This window comes from Catharus ustulatus, chromosome 1 (assembly GCF_009819885.2).
Source record: "Catharus ustulatus isolate bCatUst1 chromosome 1, bCatUst1.pri.v2, whole genome shotgun sequence".
Lineage (NCBI taxonomy): Eukaryota > Metazoa > Chordata > Aves > Passeriformes > Turdidae > Catharus > Catharus ustulatus.
Genome location: NC_046221.1, coordinates 47,711,659 through 47,724,935, shown reverse-complemented (window position 1 = coordinate 47,724,935; position 13,277 = coordinate 47,711,659). Strand labels below are relative to the sequence as shown.

At 38.0% G+C, this 13,277-nt stretch overlaps 1 protein-coding gene across 1 annotated transcript in view; it reads right to left on the bottom strand.

The window, feature by feature from the left end:
* Positions 1-1,579: 1,579 nt before the first annotated feature.
* Positions 1,580-13,277, bottom strand: part of AVL9 (AVL9 cell migration associated) — a 48,151-nt gene continuing 36,453 nt past the window's right edge. Inside the window, exons 12-16 of the mRNA XM_033064759.2 lie at positions 12,905-13,124; positions 11,417-11,534; positions 10,669-10,722; positions 8,489-8,577; positions 1,580-6,116 (exon numbers count right to left, since the gene is read on the bottom strand). Of these exons, the coding sequence (XP_032920650.1) occupies positions 6,022-6,116; positions 8,489-8,577; positions 10,669-10,722; positions 11,417-11,534; positions 12,905-13,124 (576 nt within the window). The 3' untranslated portion in view covers positions 1,580-6,021. The remainder of the gene's footprint in view (positions 6,117-8,488; positions 8,578-10,668; positions 10,723-11,416; positions 11,535-12,904; positions 13,125-13,277) is intronic.

The window sequence follows — 13,277 nt, the reverse complement described above, 5'->3', positions numbered from 1 at the left end:
CAGTTTCCCCTAACTAAAGTAATAAAAAAAGTGATCTGGCCTCTGCTAATTTTTAATGCATTCAATAATTTTTTGCAGTTATTTAAAACATATATATTTTTGCAAGTTTAATTTTTGTTGTAAAGGATCAGTCAGATCTGGTACAATGAATTGTATCAAGCTTCTTTGCAGAGAACGGGATCAGAAAAATAGTTATATTTTGGGGGGAGGGGGAAATAATGTGATAATATTTTAAAGATTATTTCAAGATTTAAAGCACTACTGTTTTTTCACAGTATTTCTCATTTCACTTCTCAATGTCTATGTTAAGATGCTCAAGCATCTGCCACATTGCAGTACAGCTAAGGGACACCTGTGGACAAACCTGCAAACCACCAAACTTATTAACCAGAACAGTGTTTTCTTCCTTTGGTTTCCCATGTCCAGCTACCTTCAAGTTGTTTTCTGTTTTTTTGCTCTGGTTTCCTACATGAAAGCTATAATTTAGGCAGACTGAACCAGGCTCACCCTTAGAACCAATTTCTTTCCACTTAATGCTTAACATTAGCCATACCAAGTTCGGTTTAGTTCCACTTTCAGAAGTATTTAAAATACCTCTCTCCTACAACATTTCTCATGAGTACAGTTCAGCAAGATAGAGTTCTTACAGAGCTATAAACCCAGAGAAGAAGTCTGAAGAGAAAAAAACATAAAAAGATTTCCAAAATTTAAGAGCTGACACATGATTCAGTCAGCTCTTTGGCACATGGCAAAATCCATATACACACACATTTTTCACAGCAGCAAAGTCAGTAACCACAGATCATATTAGGCAGTATGTTAAGTTCTGTGTTATTTTTTGCCACTTTCTGGTATGCCTGGACTTTTAAATTCTCCACTGTGTTTCTGCGTACATTTCTTCAGATATGAGATCAACTGAATTCTACTCTCCGGTATTTTCTATTTCATACAGTATGCAATTGATGTTATTTCCCATATTGTTTTTAAGACAAGATGACAGCTGTACATCTGCCTTCACTTCAAATAACTGTTCTTCCTTCAGTCTAAACATTCTTGCTTGATTTTGCACACCTGATCCAGAAAGCAGTGCCACATTATTGGTGACCTGGGTTCACACAAAACCTAAAGGTTTTGTAGGTGTTCTCTGCTACTATTAAGTAAACAGTAATTGTGCTTTCATCAATATTAGTCAATAAATTCAGGGACGGAAGAAAAAAAAAAACCACGTTACTTGATCAGTTGATTTTGAAGTATTACTACAAGAGGAGCAATGTATGATTCAATAATTTTGACTCAAGACAGCTAGAATTCCAAGTTCCCTTCCAACTTAAGCCACCTGTGTACAGATGTTATGCACACATGATGTCAATTTCCAGGGAATAAGGTATCTGAGTAAGGGTCACTAACTGACAGAGGTCATCCCCCTTCCCTATTTTTTTATTAATCCAAACACTGCTTTTGATGTTTGTTTAAAGAATGGGGTCAAGACCAGAAACATCACAGAAGTAAAGCTCTGTGCCTGCTTTTTTTAAGTCAGTCCCTTCTCTAATAAAGCACTAAAGACTCAAAACACCAGGAGGCAATTTGTCATACATCTTTAATCATAATACAATAATGTAGTGCTTCTCCCTTTAATGAATACTCTCCATGTTGCCCTTTTTAATGGAACCAAATACAGCAAGAAAGTGAAATTGCAGTGCATAAAAAGCATGACGTAAATTCATCTTCCAGTATCTTTGCACAAGTACTTGCACATGGTCAGAAAAACCTTAAATTTTTTAGGGAATTGCAACCATTCTCAAGGTTAATTCACATATAAATGTTACCCAAGGCAGTCAGTTTCCTCCCAGACAACCCATTTACCAAATCATTCTCAGGTACAGTGACAGCTGCAGTAGAAGTTATGACATTTTAACACAGCTCACTATGACAGAGAACTGGATGTGCAGCAATTAATTTACACATCTTGATTTTGACCAGATGTCACAATCACAGAAACTACAAGTTATTTTGAAGCTAAATCAACACCAAAATTTTAGTTGTACTTGAAATTCTTACTGATGTAAGAGAGGTCTGTGACCTCCTGAGGACTTCAATCAATTCACAACAAGCAGCATCCCACAGGGAATAAAAAGTTACTCTAGAGAATCCTTTTGTCCTAAATTTGCACAAAGCAGCATCCATAATCAGTTTAAATGGAAGACAAATTTCAAAAAGACTGCCAGTGAATTACAAGCAGCTACCAATATCAAAAGCAGATGCCTGCAAGTGTCTTCGGGTAGAATTAATTTATTACAATAATACAGCTTTCTGAGCAGACGGAACTTTAAACTGGCTGGATGTATTTTATTTTTTAAGCAGCACAGGAAAAATCAAATACATTATTTGTGTGCTCAATTATCAAGCAAAAGTTCCTATGTTTAAAAACTGCATTCACACCTTCATTTTTACAATTAAATACTGCCACATTAGTTTCTCTGCTTAGTAATAATTTGTATGGAAATCAGAAGCTTGTTTAGGCAAATTATTATATTTAATTACAAAGGTGCTTAAAGCAGAAGTACAAAGTCAAACAAGTACAACATATCAAAACTGACCTAAAAATTCTAATTAAATTGTGACATTTGAGGAAACTGGTGTGAGATGTGTACAGGAATTAAGGTTATGACATGAAAATGACTGATGAAAGATGCTGAAGACTTCAGTCAAACAAAATATAAGGTCAGCAATACTTAAGTCTTGTGGGATTTTGGGGACTTACATCTCATATCTATGCTCAACAGATATGCTGGCACATACAAAAAGCTGAGGTGGATGCCTGTGATGAGAGAAAATTGAGAGATGTGCTATGATGTTACCTGTAAGTCAGTGTGTGCTGCATGTTGACAGCCAGAAATACCTTCGCAATATCAAATCATGACAGCTGTAATAATACCTTCACAGCTGACTAATCAGAGGCACTATCACCAATTCACTTAGGACCCATTGTTTCTCACAGTGCAGAAATAGATGTCAGGGCTTTTGAAATGGAAGTCAAGTGCCTAAACCTTTCTGAACAATTAATGATGCCTGCACTGGAAATATTAAAACAGAGCTGAGGAAAACAACTTGCATTTGCATTGGATTTAACTAAAGAGGTTACAAGCATTAAGTTAAGAAGAGAACTACATGAGCTTAGATGAATCTCAGTGGCTGCATGTCTTCTTCCAGTCCAAAAGTAAACTTAAGAAAATGTGTTGGAGAGCAAATATAGATGTTAATGAACACAACTAATTATGAACATCACTTCATCTCCACCTACTCATTGAGTCTTAATCACTTTTTAAATCTGAATTTAAATCCAAGTCCAACTTGCTAGCAGCGTGCCAGTTCTTAAAAACACTGAAAAGTAACATAATTTTTTAATTCTGTCATTTGTAACAAAAGGAAAACACTCTTAATCAGGTTGTATGTTTGGTTCCACAACAGACAGTTGGGACAGTGAGAAAAAGGCTGCAGAGAAAGATCTGTGTGGTTTTCTTGCCCATAACAGAAAAACTATAAAAATCACAACAGAATCACTGTACAAAGCAACAAGCAGCTGATGAGGGCATCTCATTCTGTCTTTCCTCAGATTAATCCACCAGAAAAAAACCAAAGGTCAGTTTCTTAATACCTCTAGGCCAGTGAGGGAATCTGTGGTAATAAGGGGAATGCAGAGAGCTAATAAATCGGCCATATAAATTTGGAACATTTGAAAATTCAATAGAAAAACTTAGGTGAGGAGGTGACAGAGACAAGGATATTGAAAAGGGATCCTTGAAAGTCCTGCTTCTACAGCTTGTACACATAAATATCAACCACTTGCCTGGCTTCTAGAACTCATCATTGAGAACTCCTAAGCCTAAATCTACTTAGGTATGTCTTAAGTTGCTGAAGTTAGTTTTATGGTTTTACCTTTCTTCAGTCTTCATTACAACATGGACCATGACCACTTAAATCCCAGAGCGCAGATAACGTTAGTCATTCCACAAAAGTAAATTATTATTTTGGGTTATTTTCTTACCTGCATGGTGATTCAGAAAGCTCTAGACACACCATGAATAAACAGCTCTAGTCTTAATTCAGTGCATATAAAGTAATACCTAATCTTTAAAAATATATAAATGTCTATTACAGAGTTGAGGAATAAAACATAAAAAAGCATCAGAAGTTTTAGGAGAGATACAAAGACACAGAAACCAGGAGCAACAGCTGCAGTTTGATAGATACATTTTACTTGTGTATCAGAAGCAATAAACTAATAGAGCTTTAGGAGTGTTTTTTGCCCTTCTCAAATCAAACTATTCAAATTGGCTGTTTGCCTTTGGGTGTTCCACAGTCATTCTATCTAGTCTGTCCTGGAAAAAAAAATTAAAGAAGGCTTCAAACCGGATCCCACGTTTTCAAACCAATGAAGCAAAAGAACTGACAATGAAGTTGCCGGACAGTGTCAACATGATGCAAGTGTGGCTTTTCTATTAACTTTACAAATGCACATAAGGAATCCAAACATAATTTCCTAAAAAACATTTGAGCCTTCTCGTTTATCTCATGTGCAGCTGCTGCATTTTATTTGAGGAATATGAAATATAACCATGACTACAAATCTTGGCCCCAGAAAAGAACATGGCAAAATGCTGACAGATACTGATGAGGCAATAAGCTAAGAGCCTTTTGGTACAGAAAAGTTGGAACACTTGATAATGTAATGTAGAAAATATTAAGAGCAACATGTGGGGACATCAGAAGGCATCTAGAAGCATGCACATTGCAAGAAAGCAGGAAATAATCTCCCTTGGAATCAAGAAATGTAAGAAATGTACGCTTGCATACAGAAAACACCACATGCATGTTACGTAGGAAATACAGCATTATGCCACATCTTTTCAAATTAACTATTATATTTCTTCACACAAGGATACGAACTGTGCTGTTCTAAATAGTCTCAACTCTAGTGTTACTTTCCTTATGAATTATCCAAACAGTACATTCCCTGAGTTGACACAGAAAATCCACACAGCTGGTTTTCATTCAGAAGAGTCCTCATAACTCTACTGGGGAAAAAAAAAACAAAACAAAAAAAAAACCACGCAGAGTTTGCTACTGTGCTAGTTTTTGGTGGGTTTAGCACTTCATATTCATATTCATATTATGCAACTACATTAATGTTGTAATTACATCTTAACTTACAAAACTGTCTATGATCCAATCCCAATTTGGGAGAAATGCTTTGTAATTCTTTCCCTGAAGAGATCTCTTCAACTGGAATCCTGTTCACATCCCAGGGTAAAAGCTCAGCCAAAACATACACTAAGGTATGAAGGCCTACTGCATAACATGAAAAAAACCTACTGATTTTGCAACTGTCACACAGATTTGGAGACACAAAGAGCGCTAGATTAATTCAAACAACTCTACATGGATACAGGGGGTAAAGAAAAAAAAAACCTTGTCAGCCACAGTCTTACTCTGCACCTTGTTGATTTTAATTTGCAGGTAAAAGTGTGAAAGTTCCACCCTTTAAGGGTTGCAGAGATTCTCTCAAATCCAACCTAAATGAGGAATTATTATTTATATTTATATTCTGTTTATTTCTAACAAGAATTCACAAACATTTGACTATCTGGATTGAAAAATAGAACTACTTTACATAAATATCTTCAACATTCAAGAAAATGTACAAATCTAAAGTCAAACACATTTGGCTTGCAACAAGCCCCGTTTGCTATTGTCTTCATAAAGGCTCAGTTTTAAAGAGATGTAGTCATTTTAAATATAACCAAAACACTGCAAATGCCATCCTATTGCATGGTGACACTCACCATTCTTCTATACTTCTAGGGAAAGTGAATAGTAACATTCCACATCTGCTTGCAAGCACACCATATACCTTATTTTGGTCCTGGGTAGGTAATCTCCACTCCTACTTTTTGGAGTGGTCTTTTTACAGTTCAGAGAAAGATTGCACCTGAAATAGTCAGCATTCTGACAAACCAGCATTTAGTCCCCAAGGCTTTGGGTTGAGTGTGTAAAAGTGGAAAACCATGATGACATTGCTGATTTTGCACTTGTGAAGGCTCCTCCAACAGACTGACCTGCAATACAAAACAAAGATCAATAGCGAAGCGTCATCTTTACTGAGTGGCCTACAAAGAAATATTTTTTAAAAAGTACTTAATCAGTTGTCCAGTTTGGGATTTAAAATCCAATTCCAGAGTCTGTGCCAGAAAATATTCAAAGGAACACAGTAGCTCAGCTGAAATGGGCTATGGTGTCCTTTTTTGGGCTGAAAGGCACTCCTGACCAGAGTGCACCACAGCAAAAGGAAAAGACAGACTCCAACGGAACAAAAGAGAAAGTTAAACAATTTTTAGTGCAGCTAATGCCAAACAACTATCTGATGCCTTAATGGATGAACTCCCATTAACTCACACTGCAAGATGACAATATGTCCGTGTTCAAGTGCAACAAGTACTTTTCCAGAAAGTTACAAACTGCTATGAAATCTGCAGAAACTGACACAAGGTCTTTTTCTGATCTCAATCAGCTTTGGACAGTTTCAGTCAAAATGATATCAAAGTTGATAATAACTCAATGCAGATGCTGGTCAAAGCATTGTTTTGGGTTGCAATACAGGATGTGACCAATAGTATCTATTCTATCACCATGTGTTGAGACCAGGTGGGGCAATGATCCTTATCTCCATGGGAGATATTCTGCTAATGGGCCATCTGTTTAAAACCAGGTGGGGCAGTCATCTTTATCTTTTCACAACCCATCCTTCCTCCAGAGAGGTATCTTCTGCTAATGGCCCACCAAGTCCCACTGTATGACTGATAAATTACATCATCCCATTGTGAAATGCTCCAGCCAGGGGGAGGAGCCAAGCCTTTCCTACCTAGATAAAAACTGAGATTTGGAAAACCAAGGTAGCCCTTTTTTTTTTCCACTGGATCCCAGAGAAAAGCTGTACCTTTCCACATCATCACTGGAACTTCAGAGGAAAACTGCACCCTTCTACAAGACCACTGCTTAAACTGAACAACATCTGTCCCTTCAGGAGGACTGCAGCCACACTTTAATCAGACTGCTACCAACAAGCTGACTGACAGGGTGTCAGGCTGGATTCTGACTCTGTCAGTGTTTTGGGTTTGTTCTTTGTATTACTGTATTTCTATTTTAATTTTCACAGTAAAGAACTGTCATTCCTACTCCCGTATCTTCGCCTGAAAGCCCCTCAATTTCAAAATTATAATAATTTGGAGGGAGGGGTTTACATTCTCCATTTCAAAGAGAGACTCCTGCCTTTATTAGCAGACACCTGTCCTCCACCAGTATTTACCAGATTACAGTAATTTCATGACTATAAAGCGCACCAGATTATAAAGCGCACCTCTGGGAGTCGCCAAATTTCGCAACTTTGTACATTATATAAGACACACCAGACTATAAGGCGCACTTTTTTTTTTCAGTGAGGAGCTGCACCGTGCCCAACAAAGTAATGAAATAGTAATGGAATCACGTGATCACAGGGTTTACTGGCACGTGCTAAATTTGCAAACATATTTCACAGATTGGTGTAGCCTTTAAATGCAGCCCCAGGTGCTCTCCCCATGCCGTGGGCCTCGGCACTCCTGCCCAACCCCGGCGCCGGCTGGCGAAGCGCAGCTCAGGGTAGCTGCAGTTCACAGCGGTTTGAGGTCAGCAGCTCCCTCCCTCCCCGTGCGGCTCGCGCCGGGCTGGGGCTGGCTCCCTCCATCCCCGTGTGGCTTGAGCCAGGCCAGGGCTAGCGGCTGCTCGCTCCCTTCCTCCCTCCCCGTGTGGCTCAGGCCAGGACCGGTGGCAGCTCCCTCCCTCCCCATGCCGCTCGGGCCGGGCCGGCAGTGGCTCCCTCCCCACCGCTCCCAGGCTGCGGCTGTCACTGCCGCCTTTCCACCTCGCACCCGGGCTCACCCCGGCCCGGCCCTGCCCCGATGCTGCTGGGCTCGTCCTGGCCCGGTGCTGCCCCACTGCTGTCGGGAGGGCTCAGCTTGGCGCTGTTGCAGGCTCGCACTTCTGGGTTGGTAAATTTCCAAACTTTGTGCATATATAAGGCACACCGGACTATAAGGCACACTTCCAGGTTCAGATCAAAATTTTAGTCAAAAGGATGCACCTTATAGTTGTGAAATTACTGTACATGGAATCTCTTACCTGAACATCTCTCTTCCTACACGCACCTCCAGGCCATGCTGGAAAAGGAATGTGTACTAATTTCTTTATCTAGCTGCTTCTCTTTCTGCTATTACACAATGTATGGTATTACACAGTGTATGGGGCGTCAATCAGCAGCATTACCCATCAAAATATTGCTCTGATTTGTGCATGTTATAAAGTGCACTTGGACTAAAACAGAATATAACTGAGAAATGGGATGCTTCTTCAAAAAGGAGCCAGAACAGATGTAAACTTTTAAATAGATTCTTACCTACAGCTTTTCCTGTTTGTACCACATTCCGGCTGGTAGAAACCATCACATTTCCAATCTTCTTTCCACGTTCACTGTTTTGCACTGAGCTGAACAAGAGAGATACTGAAAACGGTTAGTTGACTGACTTCTTATTACTCCCAGGTGTAAAAAACTAGTTAAAGTATGTATCATTACATACAGATTTACACAGCATACATATATATATATATATCTCACATATATGGTCGCTCCCAACTCCTGTGTTCATCTTATCCACAGAGACCAGTTAGGCAAACTTCTCAGAGGATGAAAAGATGTTGCCATCAGGACAGGAAATCAATACACCTAATGGTTCATTCTCACACAGTATATTTTAAACTTTTCACAGACTCCATCGGGTTGCAAAAGAGATCATGGAGTCCAACCCAGGACTGAACATTACCCTGTCAACCAGACCATGGCACTGAGATACAGCCTTTCCTTAAACACCTCCAGGGACAGTGACTCCACTACCACCCTAGGCAGCCCATTCCAGTGCTCAATCAACCTTTCCTAAACATTTACCAAAATGCATTTATGATCAAAATTACAAAGTCAGATTTGCAGTAGTTTTGGGAATTCTTAGCCCTAATACATAACCTTTAAACAAAACAAAAAGCATAATTGATCAGTCCTTATGTCTAGATAGAGCTTACTTTGTATCTTCATCTAAAGATTAAATTTTGATCAAGGACAGTTTACACTCATGTTTTTGTTAAAGAAATGCAAGAAAATTACAGACATGGTTATCATTTAGAAAGAAAAGCACAAAAGCAATCACTTCTACTGCACAAGTACAATCACTTGAAAATAATCTCATTTAGTTTTAAATTGCAACTTTCAAGTCCACATTTCAGGCTTTGAAAACCCACTAATGTGAAACTTAACATCATCCCACATTCTTTCCCCTCTTTCAAAATCTTCAGTGTAGATGGAAAAAGCAGAAAAAACAGAACACTCCAAAACCAAGTCTAGGCTCAGTCTGCAAAGGCAAGTAATTTCACGCGTATAAGGCACACCCTTTTGACTAAAATTTTGGTCCGAACGCAGAAGTGCACCTCATATTTTGGAATGCCTTATATATGGACAGAGTTCAGAAATTTGTAAACCAAGGCAGCACGGCTGGCATGATTGTTACTAATTGGTTACTTTGTTACATGTGGATGCTCGTTGTTTAAAAAAAAAAAAAAAAAAAAAAAAAAGTGCGTCCTATACTCCGGTGCGCCTGATACTCGTGAAATTACTGTAATTTTGATGAGGATGTGGTATCAAAGTCCCACCTTCAGAATAATGCACTGTTGTAAAAATACTTATTATTAGAAGCACACTAAGAACTATTGGTCCTTTTACACTGATGTCACACTATCCAGAAGAATTAGTAACTCCCCTTTCAAAAAAAGGGGACAAAACTAGGCTGAACAGACATCTACAGAGGTTGCAAATTAAGACTTTGTAGAAAGATCATCCATTAATAGAGAGTGACCGTTGTTTTATGGTCAGCATAGCTAAACGAGGAAATAATCCATTTTGTCTAGTGCATAGCCCCCAGGCTGAATTCTGGCTTTATTTAGCACTGAACAGCTATGGAAAAAACCTGCGTTTTAGGCTTGAATTTTAAAGGCAGCAGTTAAGATCAACTTAAAGTTCAGCTGAGTCTTGTACAATAAGACTATGTGGAACTCATTCAAAACTTGTAACTTGAAGGAACTGAACTACATCTCACTATGCATACAATGAACTTTGAGTTTTAGAACAATGCTGCATTAAAAACCAGCTAATTAGAAAGGAAAAAAAAATAGCTGTTTTGTCCTTATAATGAGACCTAAAGTCAAGTCACTGATGGAGGTTTTAATAGCTTTAGCTGACAAATGAAATGTACGAAAACCTTATAATTGCAATGCAAAAAAAATCAAAGTTGTATTATGTAAAGTCTAACTCAAAATAGTGCATTTGCCCCTTTTTAAAAATTATTATTTATTTCAGGCAAATGTTTCATCTTTAGATGTGGTGCTGTTTTGCAAGAGAACTTCTGAGTAAAGTTTCATGAAGATAGCCAATTTGAATCCTTATCTTGCTTAGTTCACAATAGCAACAGTTATACAGTTATTGATATTTGACAACACTTCTAAAAAACACAAATTAAAGTACTATGTACTTACTGTGACAACCTTAACTTAACATCTGATACAGAGTACTGTCCCTGGAATGGATGGCTAGAAGGGGAGAAAAAACCCAAGAAAACATTAATTTCTTTTTCATTATGAATCTGTATCACACAATTATTAGCCATATCCTCCTCTGTGACTTAGCAAAAAAAATTAAAATATTTTGCAGCTATACTACTCTATGGTTTCACAGAAGTCTGGGTTGCTGTGATTATTCAATGACAGATTTCTTATGAACAACCTGAAAGGTGTGTTCTATTTACAGATGAGATACTAACAACCTTTTTACACTAAGTCAAAAGCACCTCCTTCCAGTAACATATGGCAAATGGAAAACATCCTTTAAGTAGACCAAAAGAGCTTTGTAGGTCTGCAGCAACTGACAAAGTAAAAGCAAAAAAACTCCCTGCAGCAGAGTAATAACCCACACTAAACAGAACACATGCACGTGCACAGCCAACAGTGGTACCAAGCCTGGGAGTCACATCTTTCAGTGAAAATGCACACAAAACAGCCAGCTCCCCTCTATCCCACCAGTGTCAACCTTGGACACACCTACTCCCTGCACACCCAGAAGCAATTAATAAAAAGCAGAACCATCTGAGGACAATTCCCAAGGAATGACAAACTTTCTGTAGCTGACAATCAACTTGAGCAAGTTTCATTTCTTCTGACTCTGGATATGTCTTTCTTCATAAAACTACTGCCCTGAATTAGAGTAAATACTACAAAGTTTCCTTACCTAGAATTTACCTCTGCAAGAGCTGGATGCTTGTTGCTATTCCATACTCTGTAGTTGTGAGTATTTTTCCAGGCTGTTACAAATGCTGTTCCAAAGTCTGACAAAATCTTTTCATTGCCTGATAAATTAAAATAAAGACAAGAATTTGAAGAAATTAGAGATTTAACAAGACAAATTACGTTTTTCTTGTAAGAAAAATTTCATTTTTCCAGGTTCTTATTAAGCCAATAACAATTAAAACTCCAGTTCTAAAACCTGGGTACTTCAAAAATTATTTTTATTTTAAAGTGTCAAAAATATACAGTACCAGAGGACAGAGAGAAAAAAAAAAGCTAAAAATTACTTTTCTTAATTTTAATTCATTTATAAAGCTCTAAGAACTCAACTGAGAAAAAAAGTAATCCAAATATATGTCTCTTGACTTTTTCTCTGGGCAATGACAGAAAAGGGAAAAGAATGGCCACAGAGCAACCAAGAACAAGAACACAATTTGCAGTTGTCTTGGTTAGATACATTGGGCTTTGCTGTACTGTTATTACTCATTCAAATTTAGTAACTCCCAAATCCATTCCAAAACTGCAGAAGGAAATACTGTGAAACAAACTTATCATAATAACAACCCCTTTAAAACACTGAAGAGTATAGGAAATAATTTAACAGCCAGTCAGTTCACTAGTATGAGTTCCCAGAAAACCCTGATATTTCATATCAATCTGGTAATCCTCTTAAAATACTAATTTTGTCAAACCAAGAACTTGGCATCTTCCAGACTTTAAAATCAGATTCTCAATCCCATGCTTTCTCACATATACTACAAAACAAATTCTGAATTTAATTAGTGTGAATAGAGAAAAATCATTATGAGAATGAAGTTCACAGGGTGAGTGCAAGACAAGCTAAACATTTTCCACAAATAAAAGCACTGATTCTTTTATTTATATTCATACAAAAGGTTGGAACATAGACCTTCCTTCTGAGGTAAAGCAAAAAATGCTGAGCTCCAGGAAACAAAAGCTTATAAAGCCTGTAAATGACACTTTTCTCAGACATGAATCCCTACTTAGGACCACAGCAAGAAGAGAAAAGAGCTAAAAGAGTCTATCAAAACTTCCTGAAGATAGATGCTTAACTTCATGTCTCCTTGAATCCAAGTAGTTCCCCAAAATGAACTTCAGGTTGCAACACAATCTAGAATACACTCAGATTTTTAAGTCTCATCCCATACAGGTTTCAGGTACTTCTACTTATGAGGAAAACTTAATCAAGGAGAAGAACATATTCTAATAAGAAAGTGTCTGTAAGACTGTGAATTAAGGATTAATAACAAGCTTGTCAAGAAGTAACAAGGATAGCCAAAGACAACTGAAAAAGCAGTCTGAAATGAAACTAAGCAGAGGGCATTCCACTGACAGACCACACGGCAGCAACAGAGCAAATGCTTGACATGCCCACCCTCATCTCCATCCCTAGACAAGGTATGTGTTCTACCTGGTTGCAGCACAGCAGCAAGCAGTGCATGAAGATAAGCACTGAACTGAGCCCTGATCCACTCATCTCCTCCTTCCCATCCAGTGCCATCAAGGAACACATCATCTCTGTTCTCAGTTACATGCTTCACCAAGTAATCTGAGAATCTTAGGTCAGCAGTTGTTGGGTTCAGGATCTTACGGAGTTCTGGATCGTGGATTTGCACACAAGCATCTTCTATCTGTTTGAAATAATTCCAAGGGTAAATATTTATCTAAATAAAAAAGTATTTCTACAAACTTTACACTACTACATATTGCTATCTAAATCTAAATCCTCATTTCTCCAAAAGAAGAAACAAACAGCCAAAGAAACAAATGAACTAACTGCTCTC